Source organism: Uranotaenia lowii, chromosome 3 (genome assembly GCF_029784155.1).
Source record: "Uranotaenia lowii strain MFRU-FL chromosome 3, ASM2978415v1, whole genome shotgun sequence".
Lineage (NCBI taxonomy): Eukaryota > Metazoa > Arthropoda > Insecta > Diptera > Culicidae > Uranotaenia > Uranotaenia lowii.
In genome coordinates this window covers 78191941-78207724 of record NC_073693.1, presented here as the reverse complement: position 1 = coordinate 78207724, position 15784 = coordinate 78191941, and the positions used below count along the sequence as shown (strand labels likewise).

Here is a 15784-nt window from a genome sequence, read left to right as displayed (position 1 = left end):
TGGAGTAATTTGTATGTTAAAATTTTCTTCGGTTTCCAAGAAAACGATTTTATTATAAGTGTTGTCTAAAATGCCGAACCTCAAACCGTGCGGGCTAAATGCGCCTATTTATGTTTTGAACAAAATTTCTGTATTTTGAGCAATATTCTCGTATAATTTCATTGAAACTGCTAGAAAGTAATAATTTCTGTACGACAAAGCTGAAATTTTATAAAAATCTATGTATGTTATAATTTTATGTTATAAAACAAAAGTTAGGGTTGCCATACTATGGAGGTAGTTCATCCATGAGAAAAACTTTATCAAATCTGTTTTTAGATCTTCAATTCTCTCTTAAGATGTTATTTAGAGCTTAAATTTGAAGGTTCAATGATAAAAATCATTTTTTATCCTATTGAACCTGTTATTTTAGGATGGAGGCATTTTAAAAACATGATGGGGGCATACAAAAACACTCTATTATTCCACTATATAATCATTATTAAACCTCCGCAAAAGCTGAAATATGTTTAATTTCTTTAGTTCATTTGAGTAAGAAACAAAAATCATCCTAGTTTTTGTTTTAAGCTTCTTTACGTATAATTTTTAAAAGTCGAAATATTACATCAAAATGTATCAAAACCTTGTACGATTTTTTTAAATTTTTTTGAGTTTGTAAATTCATAAAATTCTTTCTTGCCTTATGTTCTAAGCGTATCACCCTCAAAATGCATTAGTCAGATAAGCTCTCTAGTCAGCCATTTCCTCAAACAGCCGTAGGGTCATTTAACCCGATAGGCCCATTTAGGAAACCTTTCCCCTAATCATTATTAAACCTCCACAAAAGCTGAAATATGTTTAATTTCTAAAGTTTAGTTGAGTAAAAAACAAAAACCATCCTAGTTTTTGTTTGAAACTTCTTTACGTATAATTTTTAAAAGTCGAAATATTACATCAAAATGTATCAAATACTAAAATTTTTTTTAAATTTCTTTGAGTTTCTAAATTCATAAAATTCTTTCTTGCCTTATGTTCTAAGCTTATCGCCCTCAAAATGCATTGGTCAGATAAGCTGTCTAGTCAGCCATTTCATCAAACAGCCGTAGGGTCATTTAACCCCATAGGCCAATTTAGGAAACCTTTCCCCTAATGAATAAATTCTGGCAACCTTACCCTAGACTTTTAGTATCTCCTACACAATAGTACTGATTCAAAGTCGGTATTAGCGCATTTCCGAAGTAGAATTGATAGCTCGTGTTATTCAAGAATATTTAAGAAAAAAATATGAAAAAACCTTTTTCAAATCTGCCCCCAAGACTTTCCCAGATAAGTTTAAATTTGGCATGCTCTTTGTGACAAACCAAGGAACGTTTAAAGACTCCATGGTTTTGATAGCCACGCGCTTAAGCTAAAGCTGAACGTCATAAAATTTAGATATATGTATCTGTGCAAATTAACTAAAAAATCACATAAAAAAATTATTGATTTCAAATGAATTCAAGCCCAATGAGTCAAAATGAGCATATATCGACACAATTTTTAATGTATCTGATCATTCCACACAAAAGTATATGAGCGTTTAAATGAAAAAAAGGAAGAAACCAATAAATTTCATAAACACAAATCACAAACGCACCTGTAAATCCAGTCTCATCTCGCATAAATCACCGCCAAATCCCAGCGGACACAGACAGATGGCACCGTCATCCGAGGGTAGACACTTGCCGCCATGTTGACACGGGAACCGGCTGCAGCGATCGGTGACACATTCCTCTGTTGTTGGTGCCGTTGTTGTTCCGGATCCGGTCCCGGTGACATCAGAAGTGTGGTAGTAGTAGTTCCAGCGAGACAGCGAGAGAAAGAGAGAGAAAGAGAAAGAACAGGAAAAAAATCCAATTAAACGAATGTTTCCGGATCCGATGCCGAGCCAGGCCAAGCCAGGAAGCAGCACAGATTGTTCAACAGTTTAACAACAACAATTATTACGAAGCGCTGTTACGGTAACGATGGGAAGTTTCCTCGCCATGCCACGCCACACGGCACTTCACGGGCAGAGGTTGAAATTATTATCAGAACGTCACGGTGTGTGATACAACATTTCACAGATTTATTGAAAAAGGGGTGGTGGGGAAATTAATTATCTTTAAATTAAACTGTTTCCAACATGGCAGCTGAGATGACAATTGCATCGAGCTGGGGTCTGTCGTTTGACGAGAGAGGTCCTGAAAAGAATGAAGTTGTTTTCAAGTATCCGTTTCATGAAAGATAAATTAATGTTAAATGAATTAAGCATTCCTTAATTTTAAGTTGGAGTGTTGCTTAGGCCCTCTGAATTGAAGGGAATACCTGCACTTTTTTCGTCACTTTTTCAAATTTTCTAACAGTAGCCAATCAAGTAATTGCAATATTAAAATGCACAATGGTCAATGTGACCCGTAGAGCATATTTAAATCATCCTCTTGTAACACAGTTTAAACCAACTAACATTAGAAAGTTTTTTTTTTATTTTACAAGTAGCTTCTTTATTTTTTTATGTTGTTAACATGTGTAGTACATTGTGAACGCATCATATACTTCTTTCTTTCAAAAAGCTAAAAAGCATTTATTTAGGTACCGTAAAACGGGGTAACATTGATAACCGGGGTAGCTTTGTTCAACATGAAATTTTTTCCACATAATCATCAATAACTAAAGTCTTAAGTTTAAATATTTTAATACTTTTTTCTACGTTTAAAAACCTATAAGTTGAGCTTCAAATCGAGAAAAAATTGGTTTCTTTTTAAAATTTCGAATGCATGTAAAAATAAATTTTCAAAATCTTGAAATATATATTTTTCGAAGGCTCACAAACAAACGCCCTTCCTGATGATATCAAAGCGTTAAAGCAGCAGGTTTTAAAAATATCAAACATACCGCATTCCCCTTAACAGAAAAATAATCAAGAAATATTGGAAAAAGTTATCAATCTTACCCCGTTTTACGTTTTACATAATAAAACAAGGACTCACAAATTGCATTGGCGGCAGGGTCGGATTATGCTTTCGAGCCCTCAAAATAGTTTTTTTTTTTCAAAGCCATCTTAAAGAGTACCTCATAGTTTAAGCAACAGAAAGTTTATGATCTTCATATAACAGTTATATGTATCTTCAAATCAAAAAAGTGCATGCCCCTTTCCATGTTTGCAACACGCCCGAGCACATTGTATTGCCAAAATCGATAAGGTTTTTTTTTATTTGTAACTAAAAATGAACCATGGTTACAACCATTTGAGTCGTTTTTCATCAATTTTTGACAATTTTTAGTAAATTTAATTATATTTTATCACGTTTCAGATACGTGTTCATTGTTGTTGTTTTCTTTTAAATGATTTTCGTCATATTTAAAAGCGGCAAACATAAGTTAATGTTGTTTCAAAACCCCATCTGTGCCAATATTAAGCGAGGTCTGTATCGGGTATCTTAAAAGAAACGATTGTTTTACATTACGGGCAAACATTGGGAAAGAGTAATCAACTGTTTGATGATAAAAACACTGATAAGATCAATTAAATCCAAATTTGAGTTGAATTTTATTTATAAACGTTTTTAATATCTTCTAAAAATCAGTTTAAAATAAACTAAAAAATCTGATTTTCAAAAATTCAAATTTTTTGTGGACGCTGGATTTGTGCTTCGCCAAAAATATAATTGTTATTTCCTTCCTGATGATTGTGAATAAGTTTCGACATTTGGAAAATGCTTGATAAATGTCTGTTCAACGTGAAATGTTGACGAAATCTCCGTTCTGGGGATTCAGCGAAAATAAATTGTAAAATAGTTCACATAGACAAAAAATAAGAATCTCAATCGATATCAGAACCAAAGTGGGAAATACCCAATTTATTCCTCAAAATTCAAATGTTTATTCAGTGATTTGACAATTTTTTTTTTAAATTGGAATGCGAAATTCAGAATAAGATTAAGAATAAGATAAAATATAAAAAAGAGAAAATTCTTACTTGATGAGTAGAACTGTTTCAACTGGTGAATATAAAATTCAAAAGATGAATTGAGAATGAGTATAATGCTTCTACTACATGGGCTATAAATCCGTTAAGAAAAAACAAATAAAATTTGAATTTGGAAAAGTTCGAAAAAAAATTGGAATTCAATCTACAGATTTCCAAGTTTTTCTAGAGAAAACATTTAAATTTGTCTGGCTTGGGAACGCACTTCAAAAAATACGGAATTCTTACACTTGGGGCCCCCCTAAACTTCTATAAGTGTAATATTACCACAATTTCGAGGGGGCCCCTTTACCAATTTATTTAAAATTTCTACACAAGTTTTAAATTTAAAATTTCTATTCTGGTTTCGATGACTATAAAAGCAGTGTGATTTTAACTATGCTATTTTTCTTCCTCGGGGGGCCTTCTTATTCCGGCCTTGTTTGGCTGGAAATCTAAAGTTCATAACAAAAATATTCTCATATGTTTATTATCTTAAATTTGTCTAGCTCTTTCACATGGAAAAGGAATTCTACATGAATTATCAATAAGTAGCTCTTACGAAACCATGTGCAAATCATAGCTTGTGGGGAATCATTTCCTCACCTGATATTTCTTTAAAAAAATATTATAAAATTACAGTATTGGGTCAACTCATCAAGTTTGCATGTTATTTGGTCATTTTGGATTTGATGGCCCACAATTCCCCACCATGTTTCAAAACCCAAAAAAAAACTATTTTTAAAACAGTCAGAACTCGTGGAAATATTATATTTATAAAAAAATAACAAAAATGGCAAAACGATACATTGAAAATCTAGAAAACCATACTTTTTATCTTTTTTTCATTTTATCTTCTTCAATAAAGAAGTTTTGAAGCAAAGAAAAAAAGGGGCCCATGATACTCTCCGTTATGATTTTTTATTTAAGACGAAAAGACACATGAATTCCATTGCATAATTTTATTTTTTTTTCGAGTTTCATAACTAATTTATCAATAATAGGCAATCATGAATTCAAAATCTGAATTTTTGTAACAAAAATTAAAATTCTAATCTCATAAAATGTTTTAATGTCTAAAACCTAATGGGCAACTGTGATTAAATTTAGCAACTATGATAATTTGTTTTATTGCTTGACTGTATTGGCTAAAAATATAGGTAAGGTACATCAGAACATTTTCCGAAGTAGTACCTCTCTTTTATTAGTATTTTAAAGTCAATCGTTCAATCTGTGCTATTTATCCTTCTTCCCAGTGGATGTGTTTTGAATGATTCTTTATTATTTTTACTAGCTGACCCAGTGTGCATTGCTACTCCTTCCATGGAAAAATTTTAGTTTAGTCGAATTATTTGAATTTAATTGAATTTCAATTTAATTTCAAAGCTATCCAGAAGCAAATTTTATGTTTATGGCATCTGAGTTATAGATTGTCTTTTGCCTAAACGTTACTTGAAAGTTTGAAAGTTGAAGCAGCCACATTAGAATGGATGTTCAATAAAATAAATAATCACTTTACATTTAAAAACAAAATCACCATCCTTGTGGCATTCGTATTTTCCTAATGACATGAATGTTATATTGATTAAATATTTGGAACTTCATTCATTAATATAGGTAAGAGCCTTCAATACAATATATCATCTGATTTTATTAAAAATTATTTGTTAATTCAATAAAGCATCGTCAATTATGTCAAAACGCTGACGATTATTAATTTTCATCGAAAAACTTATCGAATATTATATCAAGATCTAGGATTATCTCTTATTTTTGAATTCGGAGGGATTTGAAAGTATTATAGAAAGTTTCTATGAGAAACCATTCCCGTTCTTGAAAACGGTTACGCACCAAATTATATGGTAATCGATTCAGTAGTTTCCGGAAATTATTTAAATTGTGTCAAATTTTTATTATTTTGGATGGGAGTCCCACTTCTCTTATTTTGGAGGGGTTTGAATGTCCTATAACGGTTCTTAAAACGGTCTTAAAAACGATACACACCAAATTTCACAGTGTTCGGTTTAGTAGTTTCCGAAAATTGTTCAAATTTTGTCATATTTTCATTTTCGCTGAATGGTGTGTAATTCCTTAATTTAAAATTTTCTAATTTTTCCATTTTATTTTTAACGGGTAATGATTGCGAAAAAATAAAAAATTTATATGGCTGTCTTTCTATGGTCTACATGTCCGTTTGAATAAGTTATTTTATGAATGAAAAATCAAAAAAAAGGAATTATATCAATAGACTGAGTCGATTTGGGGTCATTTTGGAATTTCTCAAACCCTGGGGTCTTAAAAGCTTCGTCTTGGTCCAAAACTCATCCATGATTTTTTGCAAAATTTTTAAGTAACGTTTACATGAGTAAATTTGAACTTTTAGGTTTGTATGGGAAAATTGAATATTTTGTACTGAAAAATTAACATCATTTTTGTTTCTTCTGTGGACAGTCCGCTTACGGTTTATGTGCCAATTTATAAATTTTCCAATGCAAATTTTCCGCTGAACAACTTCGTCGAAGACCTAAACTTCGTATCTTATTAGGAAAAAAAAGTTATTAGCTATTTAACATGGGTATGTCTTTTCGCATTGATAAACAATAAATTCAATTGACATCACTGCTTGAGCCTCGCGAAGTGTTGCATGGAAAGTAGTCACGCAATACCGTAAGCGGACTCGGCTCCACAGAAGAAACAAAAATGATGTTGATTTTTCAGTAGGATTTTTTTAAATTGGCACAAAAACCATCAGCTGGCTCGGTTCCACAGACGAAACAAAAATGTTGTTGATTTTTCAGTACAAAATATTCAATTTTCCCATACAAACCTAAAAGTTCAAATTTACTCATGTAAACGTTACTTAAAAATTTTACAAAAAATCATGGATGAGTTTTGGACCAAGACGAAGCTTTCAAGACCCCAGGGTTTGAGAAATTCCAAAATGACCCCAAATCGACTCAGTCTATTATATCAACCCTCTGAAATCCAACCCCGCCTTTTGATAGGATTAACTGCGATTGTCATTAAACACAAGCCGATAATTATTTTAACAACTTTTTGCGAAAAATATATCGAAAAGGGGGGTTTAGAAAAACGTGAAGAAATCGACAAATATATTCAAAGTTTGCAATCGAAAATCTACTTAAATTAAGTTATTTAACCCATGTGGTTATGCAAGTTTTGGAAGAAAAAAAATTGTTTTTCCTTACCGATAAAGTTTCTTGTATAACTTAAATGGTATGTACAGTAGTTTTTCGATTTATTATGTTCAAAATAAATTCACCGTGAATATGGCGAAACCGTGAACTTGGCGAAACTAAAAATCAAAGTGGAAAACTGTATTTTTATCGCCTTTAATCAATAATTTATAATGTTTTCAATAGTGGAAACGTTTTGTATCCATAAATTTTGATCAAAAGATGTAATTTTCACGGACGCAAAGGATCGATTTCAGTTCATATTATTCTTTTCTATAGCTGTTTTAAAATTTCTTCTTAAAATAAAACCAATTTGAATATCAATTTGACAGTGTACACATGATTAAAGTGAATTATTTAGTTTTTATGGAAATTTAACAGTCGTAAAAAAAATTATCTTCTGATGTTTTCAAATTTCAATATTTGAATCTTCATAGCTTTGATTAACTGAAAAGTTTACCTTTCCGAAAAATATTTTGAAATTTGCTCAACTAAGACTTTTAAAGTGTGTTTCTCGAAATTTGCTTAATGGGCAGATAACCCTTTCTTTTCCATATGTTGAAAAACAGAAATCTGAATTTTTTACATATTTAAGGCAAAGCTAGCAGAATTTCATTTGGATAACCCAAAATTATCAATTAAGAAAATACTGAATTCTATCCAGTCAGGATAGTGCATGCATTCCATTCAAATAAATAAATTAACAAAAGAAATCAGAGACACTAATCTCTTTTCAAAAACGCTAAACCAAAAAAGTTAACTTTATTAGAGCGGCTATCAAGGCACAAATAACAACACTTGCATTAACGTGATGTTAAAATATTTATGTCGATTATTACGAATGTTTTTAAAATCCAAATGACGATTTTAAACAGTATACAGCTAAAGTAAGCAGTTCAATGGCATTTTCATATCAAATAACCATAAAACCATAAACCATAAAAAATATTATGAACAAAGATGCTCTACGCTTTTGAATGAAAGTTAAGGTCCTGGAAATGGTTTCTTCATGATTTCTAGAACTGCGTGATAAAATCGAACGAATAACCGTGATACAATCGAGCGTGAATTTGGCGAGAATTGATAAAATCGAAAATCTACTGTTTTCATAAGATTAAACTTCTGTGAATTTTTCAACGAAAAAAAAAGGATTTTAGAGGTTTAACTGTAAATAACGGTTACAAATACATGAGTAAGTTTTTTTTAGGAAAAGTTTTAAGGAAGGTTGAGCTTTTCTGTGTATTTTCCCGCTTGAGGAACACAATTGGAACTCACATTAATAATACTTTAGATAAGTTCAATTTGATTAGTTATTTACTTTTTTTTAAGACTCCTTTTCAATTCGGCTCTAAGTAAGGCTCAAATGTTTTCAACGTGTTCCGAGTGACGATTATAAAACTTCGTTTCACTTTCTTCATGAAGTAATCAATACTGAGGCTCCATTTTCTATATCAACTTGAGGAAAAAAGGAATACAGGCTTGTTGATAACTCAACCGGCCGTCTGAAGAGATTTCCAAACTTTTGTCATCAAAAGTTCGGACAGTTATTTGTCCGGCTGAGATTACACACCTCGAGAAAACTCTTTCAATCATTCATCTGTACGCCTCAGCGAAACAAACAAATAAACAACCGGGAACTAGGAAAGACGATAATCACACCTAAGCAGAAACTTACGTATATCGAATCCCTGCGAAACATCGACCAGGGAAGATCCGCCGGGCCCCGATGGTGATTGTTGTTGCTGCTGAAAGTTGTAGTCATGATCGTTGGCAACAAACTTCCGGATGCATCCGGTGAATCCGTTGCTGACAGGTAGCTTCTTGTCCAGTCCAGTGATGTTGCCAAAGCCACCGAGAAACACCGGCTCCCGGAATGTTATCCGCGAAAATAGGCCCTGGAAAAAAGCAAAAAAGAATAAAACGTCAGATGAATCGTGGCATCGGGAAAAAACAGAAAGAGGGAGCAAAGTAATTTAGCTGAATGTTTGATTCCGGGAAAATGGGACACGGGAGAAAAAATCAGAAAAGTTTTAATGACAGACAGGGGAAATTGCTCGGCCGGTAAACATTTGAAATTTTTTTACTTCGGAAGTCCGAATGGAAAAGGATGTTTTTTTGGCCGGTAACTGTAACAACGAGCAACGCATTTCATTCGGTAGGTATTCTGGAATTTGTTTTTGCACAGTTCAATGTCAAGTTGAGCCTTTTGTAAAAGTTTTTAAAAAAATAATAGTTCACTCGAAAAAAAAACTCGAATTTTCATTAAAAATTTAAAATTACATGAGATTTTCGATCGACTGGTAATTGGATGTAATATTTTTTATTTACGGCACTTCAGTCTATTATTTTTAAGATGATATTATATTTACTCCAACGTTTCAAGACTGATTAGTCTCATCTTCAGGGAAACTACAAAAGTTGTGAATACTTAAATTTAAAAAACACTAAATTGATCTTAGCATAATCTTTGTCCTACTTACAATATTGTCATCTTTTCTGTCACTTTTGTTAAGTTTAATGTCTGGATTGTTCACTATTTTTGTTGTTTCTATGGAAGGTAAAATTATGGTTGAATAATGATTTTTGATTTTGAATTTGTTATACAAAGTCTTACCAAATAAATATGATTAAAATCTACACAGTGAATTTGAAAAACTATGGGTAAACGGCTATTTTGAAAATGGAGTCTGATTTGTGGTACTAAATTTTGGTTTTGGCGTTTGATGGACGGCTATTGGTTATGTTGAGAGTGAGTGTCTTTTTTGGTAGGAACTATTTCGGAGAGATGTTGAGTTTTGTATTTTTGTTGTTTGAGACAATGAAGTATTTGTGAGTACATTGCGTTTAGATTATTTGTATCTGTTTTGAGATTTACTGTGTTTGGATTGTTAAAAATATGACACATCTCCAAGAATTTGAGTGTGTGTGTGTTGAAACTTGTGTCTATAATTTTAGTATTTGTTAAGTCGAACCTATGTCCCGTTTCTAAACAGTGATCGATCAGGGCTGTGGTGTCTTTCTGCTTGGCTGCTACTTGTGTTGTGTTTTGCTCTGGTTTTTCTCCATCGGTGATCTCGTTGATCCTCTTCTTCTTCGTGAGCTTGGATGCATATTGTTCTATAAGTTTGATATTGCTTCTGTGGCCAGCAAGTCGTTGATCCAGTGTGTTTTTAGTCTGCCCAATGTAAACACACTGGCAGTCGTTCTGGCAAGGGATTTGATAGACGATGTTTGTTTTTTCGCCTTTAAGCTTGCAGTCTTTAACTAAACTGAAAAGTTGACCAACCGTTGATATTTGCCTGGTAGCAATTCTAACTAGCGGGTAGTCCTTGGCGAAATTTTTGATCAGTTTGTCGGAGAGGAATGGAGCGTATGGAATGGATCTGTAGACGAATTCGTTGGGTGGATAATCTGCTGTGTTGTTGTGCTGGTTGGCTGGAGCTGGATTTGTTTCTTCGGTGGATGGAAACTGGTTGGAGTGTGGATCGTTTGATGGTTCGGGTGGTGGTTTGGGAGGTGTGTATTTTGGATTGGCTGAATTGTTGTGATCGATGGTTTGTTCGTTGATCGTTTGTAGAGTTTTTCGATTTTCATGCAGATTCAGGAGTCTGTTTATAAGCGATCTTGGGTAGTTGTTCCTGTTTAAATGAAGATGTATGGTTCGTGTGACCTCTTCCTTTGACCCATTGTTAGATAAATAATTAACTCTCCTTATAAAATTATTGGCCACATTGATTTTGTGTTTTAATTGATGACAGGAGTGGAAGTTCAGCATCCTACCAGATGCAATGGGTTTTGTATACCACTCTGTTGTTAGTTGCTGTTGTTCATTGCGAACCACTACCATGTCTAAGAAGGGTAGTTTTCCGTTGATTTCTTTCTCAATTGTGAATTGAATTCTCTGTTCTTGTTCGTTGAAAGTCTTCAAGAGAGAATCACAGCTGGTTGTTGGAACTGCAAGGAATAGGTCATCAACGTACTTTTTGATGATCGGGATTGGGTATGGGAGCGTTCTTATTGCTCTACCAATTACGGTGTCTAGAACCATCTGGGCTAGTATGGGAGATAGAGGACTTCCCATAGCAGTACCGAAGGTTTGTATGTAATACTTTTTTTTGTATTGGTCGTCGTACTTCCAATACAAAAAAAAGTATTACATACAAACCTTCGGTACTGCTATGGGAAGTCCTCTATCTCCCATACTAGCCCAGATGGTTCTAGACACCGTAATTGGTAGAGCAATAAGAACGCTCCCATACCCAATCCCGATCATCAAAAAGTACGTTGATGACCTATTCCTTGCAGTTCCAACAACCAGCTGTGATTCTCTCTTGAAGACTTTCAACGAACAAGAACAGAGAATTCAATTCACAATTGAGAAAGAAATCAACGGAAAACTACCCTTCTTAGACATGGTAGTGGTTCGCAATGAACAACAGCAACTAACAACAGAGTGGTATACAAAACCCATTGCATCTGGTAGGATGCTGAACTTCCACTCCTGTCATCAATTAAAACACAAAATCAATGTGGCCAATAATTTTATAAGGAGAGTTAATTATTTATCTAACAATGGGTCAAAGGAAGAGGTCACACGAACCATACATCTTCATTTAAACAGGAACAACTACCCAAGATCGCTTATAAACGATCAACGAACAAACCATCGATCACAACAATTCAGCCAATCCAAAATACACACCTCCCAAACCACCACCCGAACCATCAAACGATCCACACTCCAACCAGTTTCCATCCACCGAAGAAACAAATCCAGCTCCAGCCAACCAGCACAACAACACAGCAGATTATCCACCCAACGAATTCGTCTACAGATCCATTCCATACGTTCCATTCCTCTCCGACAAACTGATCAAAAATTTCGCCAAGGACTACCCGCTAGTTAGAATTGCTACCAGGCAAATATCAACGGTTGGTCAACTTTTCAGTTTAGTTAAAGACTGCAAGCTTAAAGGCGAAAAAACAAACATCGTCTATCAAATCCCTTGCCAGAACGACTGCCAGTGTGTTTACATTGGGCAGACTAAAAACACACTGGATCAACGACTTGCTGGCCACAGAAGCAATATCAAACTTATAGAACAATATGCATCCAAGCTCACGAAGAAGAAGAGGATCAACGAGATCACCGATGGAGAAAAACCAGAGCAAAACACAACACAAGTAGCAGCCAAGCAGAAAGACACCACAGCCCTGATCGATCACTGTTTAGCAGTCTTCACGGTACAACTTGAGTTCGAAGTGCACGCAAGTTTTTGCACTTACTTGCACACAACTTTCGAGGCGCAAGTTCAACACGCACCCATTTAAACTCACCGCACTCAAAGTGCAAGGTACAAGTTCGACCTCGTGTTCGAACCCGGGTGCGAACCCGTGTGCGCGCATCCATGTTCAGAATTAAGGAAAAGGAATCTAATGAAGAAAGTGTAAGCGCTTGACCATCTTAGGTAACTTTTTTGTTTCAATTCCAATCATGATGCTGTCTTCGGGTAAAATATTTGTCTTGATTTAGGCTTTGAGAAAATTATTTAAAAAAATCAATCGGCTAGTGGGGAAAAAAGTTATTAATGAAAAATTTGTTTTTTGTGCATCTTCCGAGCAAAATATTTTTTAATCTCATTCACGCTTGAGGCTCAATCTCAACTTCTTCCGATGGTCAGATTTTGCTTAGTTAAAATAGTGATCTTCTGGTAAGCCAATGAATAATTTAAGTTCGAAGCGAATTAGCATGTTTTATTCTTTCTATACTAAGATTAGTAACTCTATTTTGCGCTGTGGTTTGTTAAATCATTTGAAAATGCTAATATTATTATTATCGTAAAGTAATGTTAGAATACGATTTTGAAATGTTTTAATACGATTTTCACTGAAAAAATATCCTATATGTTTATTTTTACAATAAATATCGGAAATGTTAACTTTTCAACATTTTCATGAATTTGAGTCAGAATCCCAAAGTAAATATGGATTGAATTTTTTTTTGGAAAGACATACCAAATTTCAAAAATCTGTGAATACTGTATTCTATAACACAGGATCTGTGACGAAAATATGCTCGAAATGCTCTGAAATTTTAAATTATTTTGTGATTTCGGCAACCTTGGCCATAACTTCTACAATTTTCAACCGATTATGATAAATAATCACTTGAAATCTTTGTTTTATATCAACATTCGAGTTCCGTATAAAACAAACAGTTTCATAATGTTACCATCCAAATCTAAAATCATCAATACAATGAAATCAAAACCGATTTTCATCGTTTTTTCGTTCATAAATTCATCATTATCATCAACACCTACCGTTTCAAATAAATAATTTTCAAACAAAATCAACACCTACTGTCACATACGCTAAAATGATGTTCAGATGATCAGTATAAGTTTGTTCACCTTCAATGTACAAAACAGAGGTTCAAAAATAATGTTTTGCAGTCCGAAATTTTTAAAAATTTGATTACAAGTAAATCGTTTTTTTTTATTTTCAAAATTCGCTTTTCAATTCGCTGTTTGTTGTATCTCAAAATTTAACAAAATGAAAATAGTTTCAATCGTTCATTTGAAAAATGATTATAAAATTTAGAACTCACATGAACAAATATTTGTTCATGTACGACTAATCCAGTCTACAAACACTCGAATTATCTAGTACGGCCTGTTATGAGCTTTTGAGTATGATGAACATATTTTTTCTATAAAGAAATTGTGTAAAAAAACAATAAAATAAATAAATGATGCGACATACAACTGTAAAACCAATTTATAAAAATTGTATTAAAAGGGTGTAAAGTTCATATAACAAATTTCCCAGCAAACATTTTTGTAGGTATATTTCTCGACAAACTTTGCTATACGTTTCATATACATTATAAAATCATCTTATATAACTCGAAAAAACAGCATTTACGTACTAAAGTGGAGGCAATATACATACATATTTTTAACTTCTGGCTTATGCGATAAGTGTTGTAAAAATTGGACGATATACAACACCTTTTACCGTACATCCTGACAGTATGCGAGAGAGCGCAAGTTTTGCTCTCAATGCATGCAAACCGTTGCCAGCGACAATATTTGCTGATTCTCTCATTGGACAGTTTAACCAAATGGACCCTCTGGTTTTTAGAAATCTGGTTGCACGTCTAATCTCAGAGAGAACAACAAGGTTGTTTTGTCACTTGCATCCCGCACGCGAGAGACATATTTGCAAACATGGCGCAATTATGTCATATCCGAGTCGGTAGACTTTAAATAACCATTTTTACGATCATTTACCTGGTTTGGTAGGAATTACGATTCGCATTAACATTGTTAACGAATTGAGCTGACATTTCTAATGCGATGTTATGTTTGCTGGGTTATTATAGAACAAATAAAAAAAATATATATGTAATTCTCAATTTGGTAGGTATTCAATAAAATGAGGCAATGCAATTTTCTAACATCTTACCAGTGGTAAGTTAGCACAATGAAATCCATCCAACGAATCTTCTAAATAATTATGAGTTTTTTTTATTTTCCTATTTTGTCATTTTCATAGTGAAAATATTTGTTGTCATTTTTAACCCTCCAAAGTTGTTCGGGTCAATATGAACATCATGCCAATATACTGAAAAACTGGGATTATTGAAAGAACAACTATGTTCTATCAAAATGATAATCAAATTAACGACAAAAAAACTTAAATTTAATTTATCAAAATTCGTTCATTCAAAAAAGAAATACAGCTAAGCAAAGCCAAAATTGGATGTCGTTTTTTTAAGTAAGACTTTTTTCCAGCGGAAGATTCTAAATGGCGGTCAAAACATTCATTGCATCCCAACATATCTAAACATCGTCGGATAGATGTACACTCTTGACAAGTCCAAACATCAATTAAACATTCAAATACAGAAAAGCTGTCACAAGTTATGAGTATTTTAAAAATATATTTTTTTAATTTTTTTTCTTTCTGAACCAGTTTTCCAAAGCTTGTAATACATATCGCCTTAATTTTGAAATGTTGAGTAGCTTGAATAAATAACCTACACAATGAATATAATATCATAAAAATCGGATATCATTTACGGCCGGGGGAACGTCATCAAACTGCAACTCAAATTTCCCAGAAACGGATGTTTTGCGAACAGCTTTGGAAGGTTAATATTTTGCTCATTTATGCCATTTGTGATATTTTTGCTATTTTTTAATTTTCATCTTTTTTTGTCAATTTAGCTATTTTTGATATTGAATGTTTGGTCGTTTTTCCATTTGTGTCATTTTGATAATTTTTTCATTTTTTTTCATTCAAATTTTTCAAAATTTTACATGTTTTCTACTCGCCATGCGATGATTTATCCATTTTATGATTGCATTTTTAATGCCTCAGAAATATAAACATTGTTTTATGAGATTTGCGGAGCGAGAGTTGCAATGGCAATATCCAAACATTTTATCAAGTCACCGGTTTTCTGAAAAACAACCTAGTTCCAAAAAAATACAAATTTTCGGTTAAAATTTTTTTCTTCTTTTTTTTGCCGACAGACAAAAAATTTCATAACAATTTTTAAGAACCAACCATATATATTTGAATCGGTTTTACCACCCCATATAACTCCAAAAAT

The 15784-nt window shown here is 33.1% G+C and overlaps 1 protein-coding gene across 2 annotated transcripts in view; it reads right to left on the bottom strand.

Moving 5' to 3' along the window:
* Positions 1-15784, bottom strand: part of LOC129757038 (pikachurin) — an 865561-nt gene that overhangs the window by 101829 nt on the left and 747948 nt on the right. For both annotated transcript variants that reach the window (XM_055754138.1, XM_055754139.1), the window contains 2 exons: positions 8837-9056; positions 1616-1752 (listed from right to left, as the gene is read on the bottom strand). In XM_055754138.1, coding sequence (XP_055610113.1) covers positions 1616-1752; positions 8837-9056 — 357 coding nt within the window. The remainder of the gene's footprint in view (positions 1-1615; positions 1753-8836; positions 9057-15784) is intronic.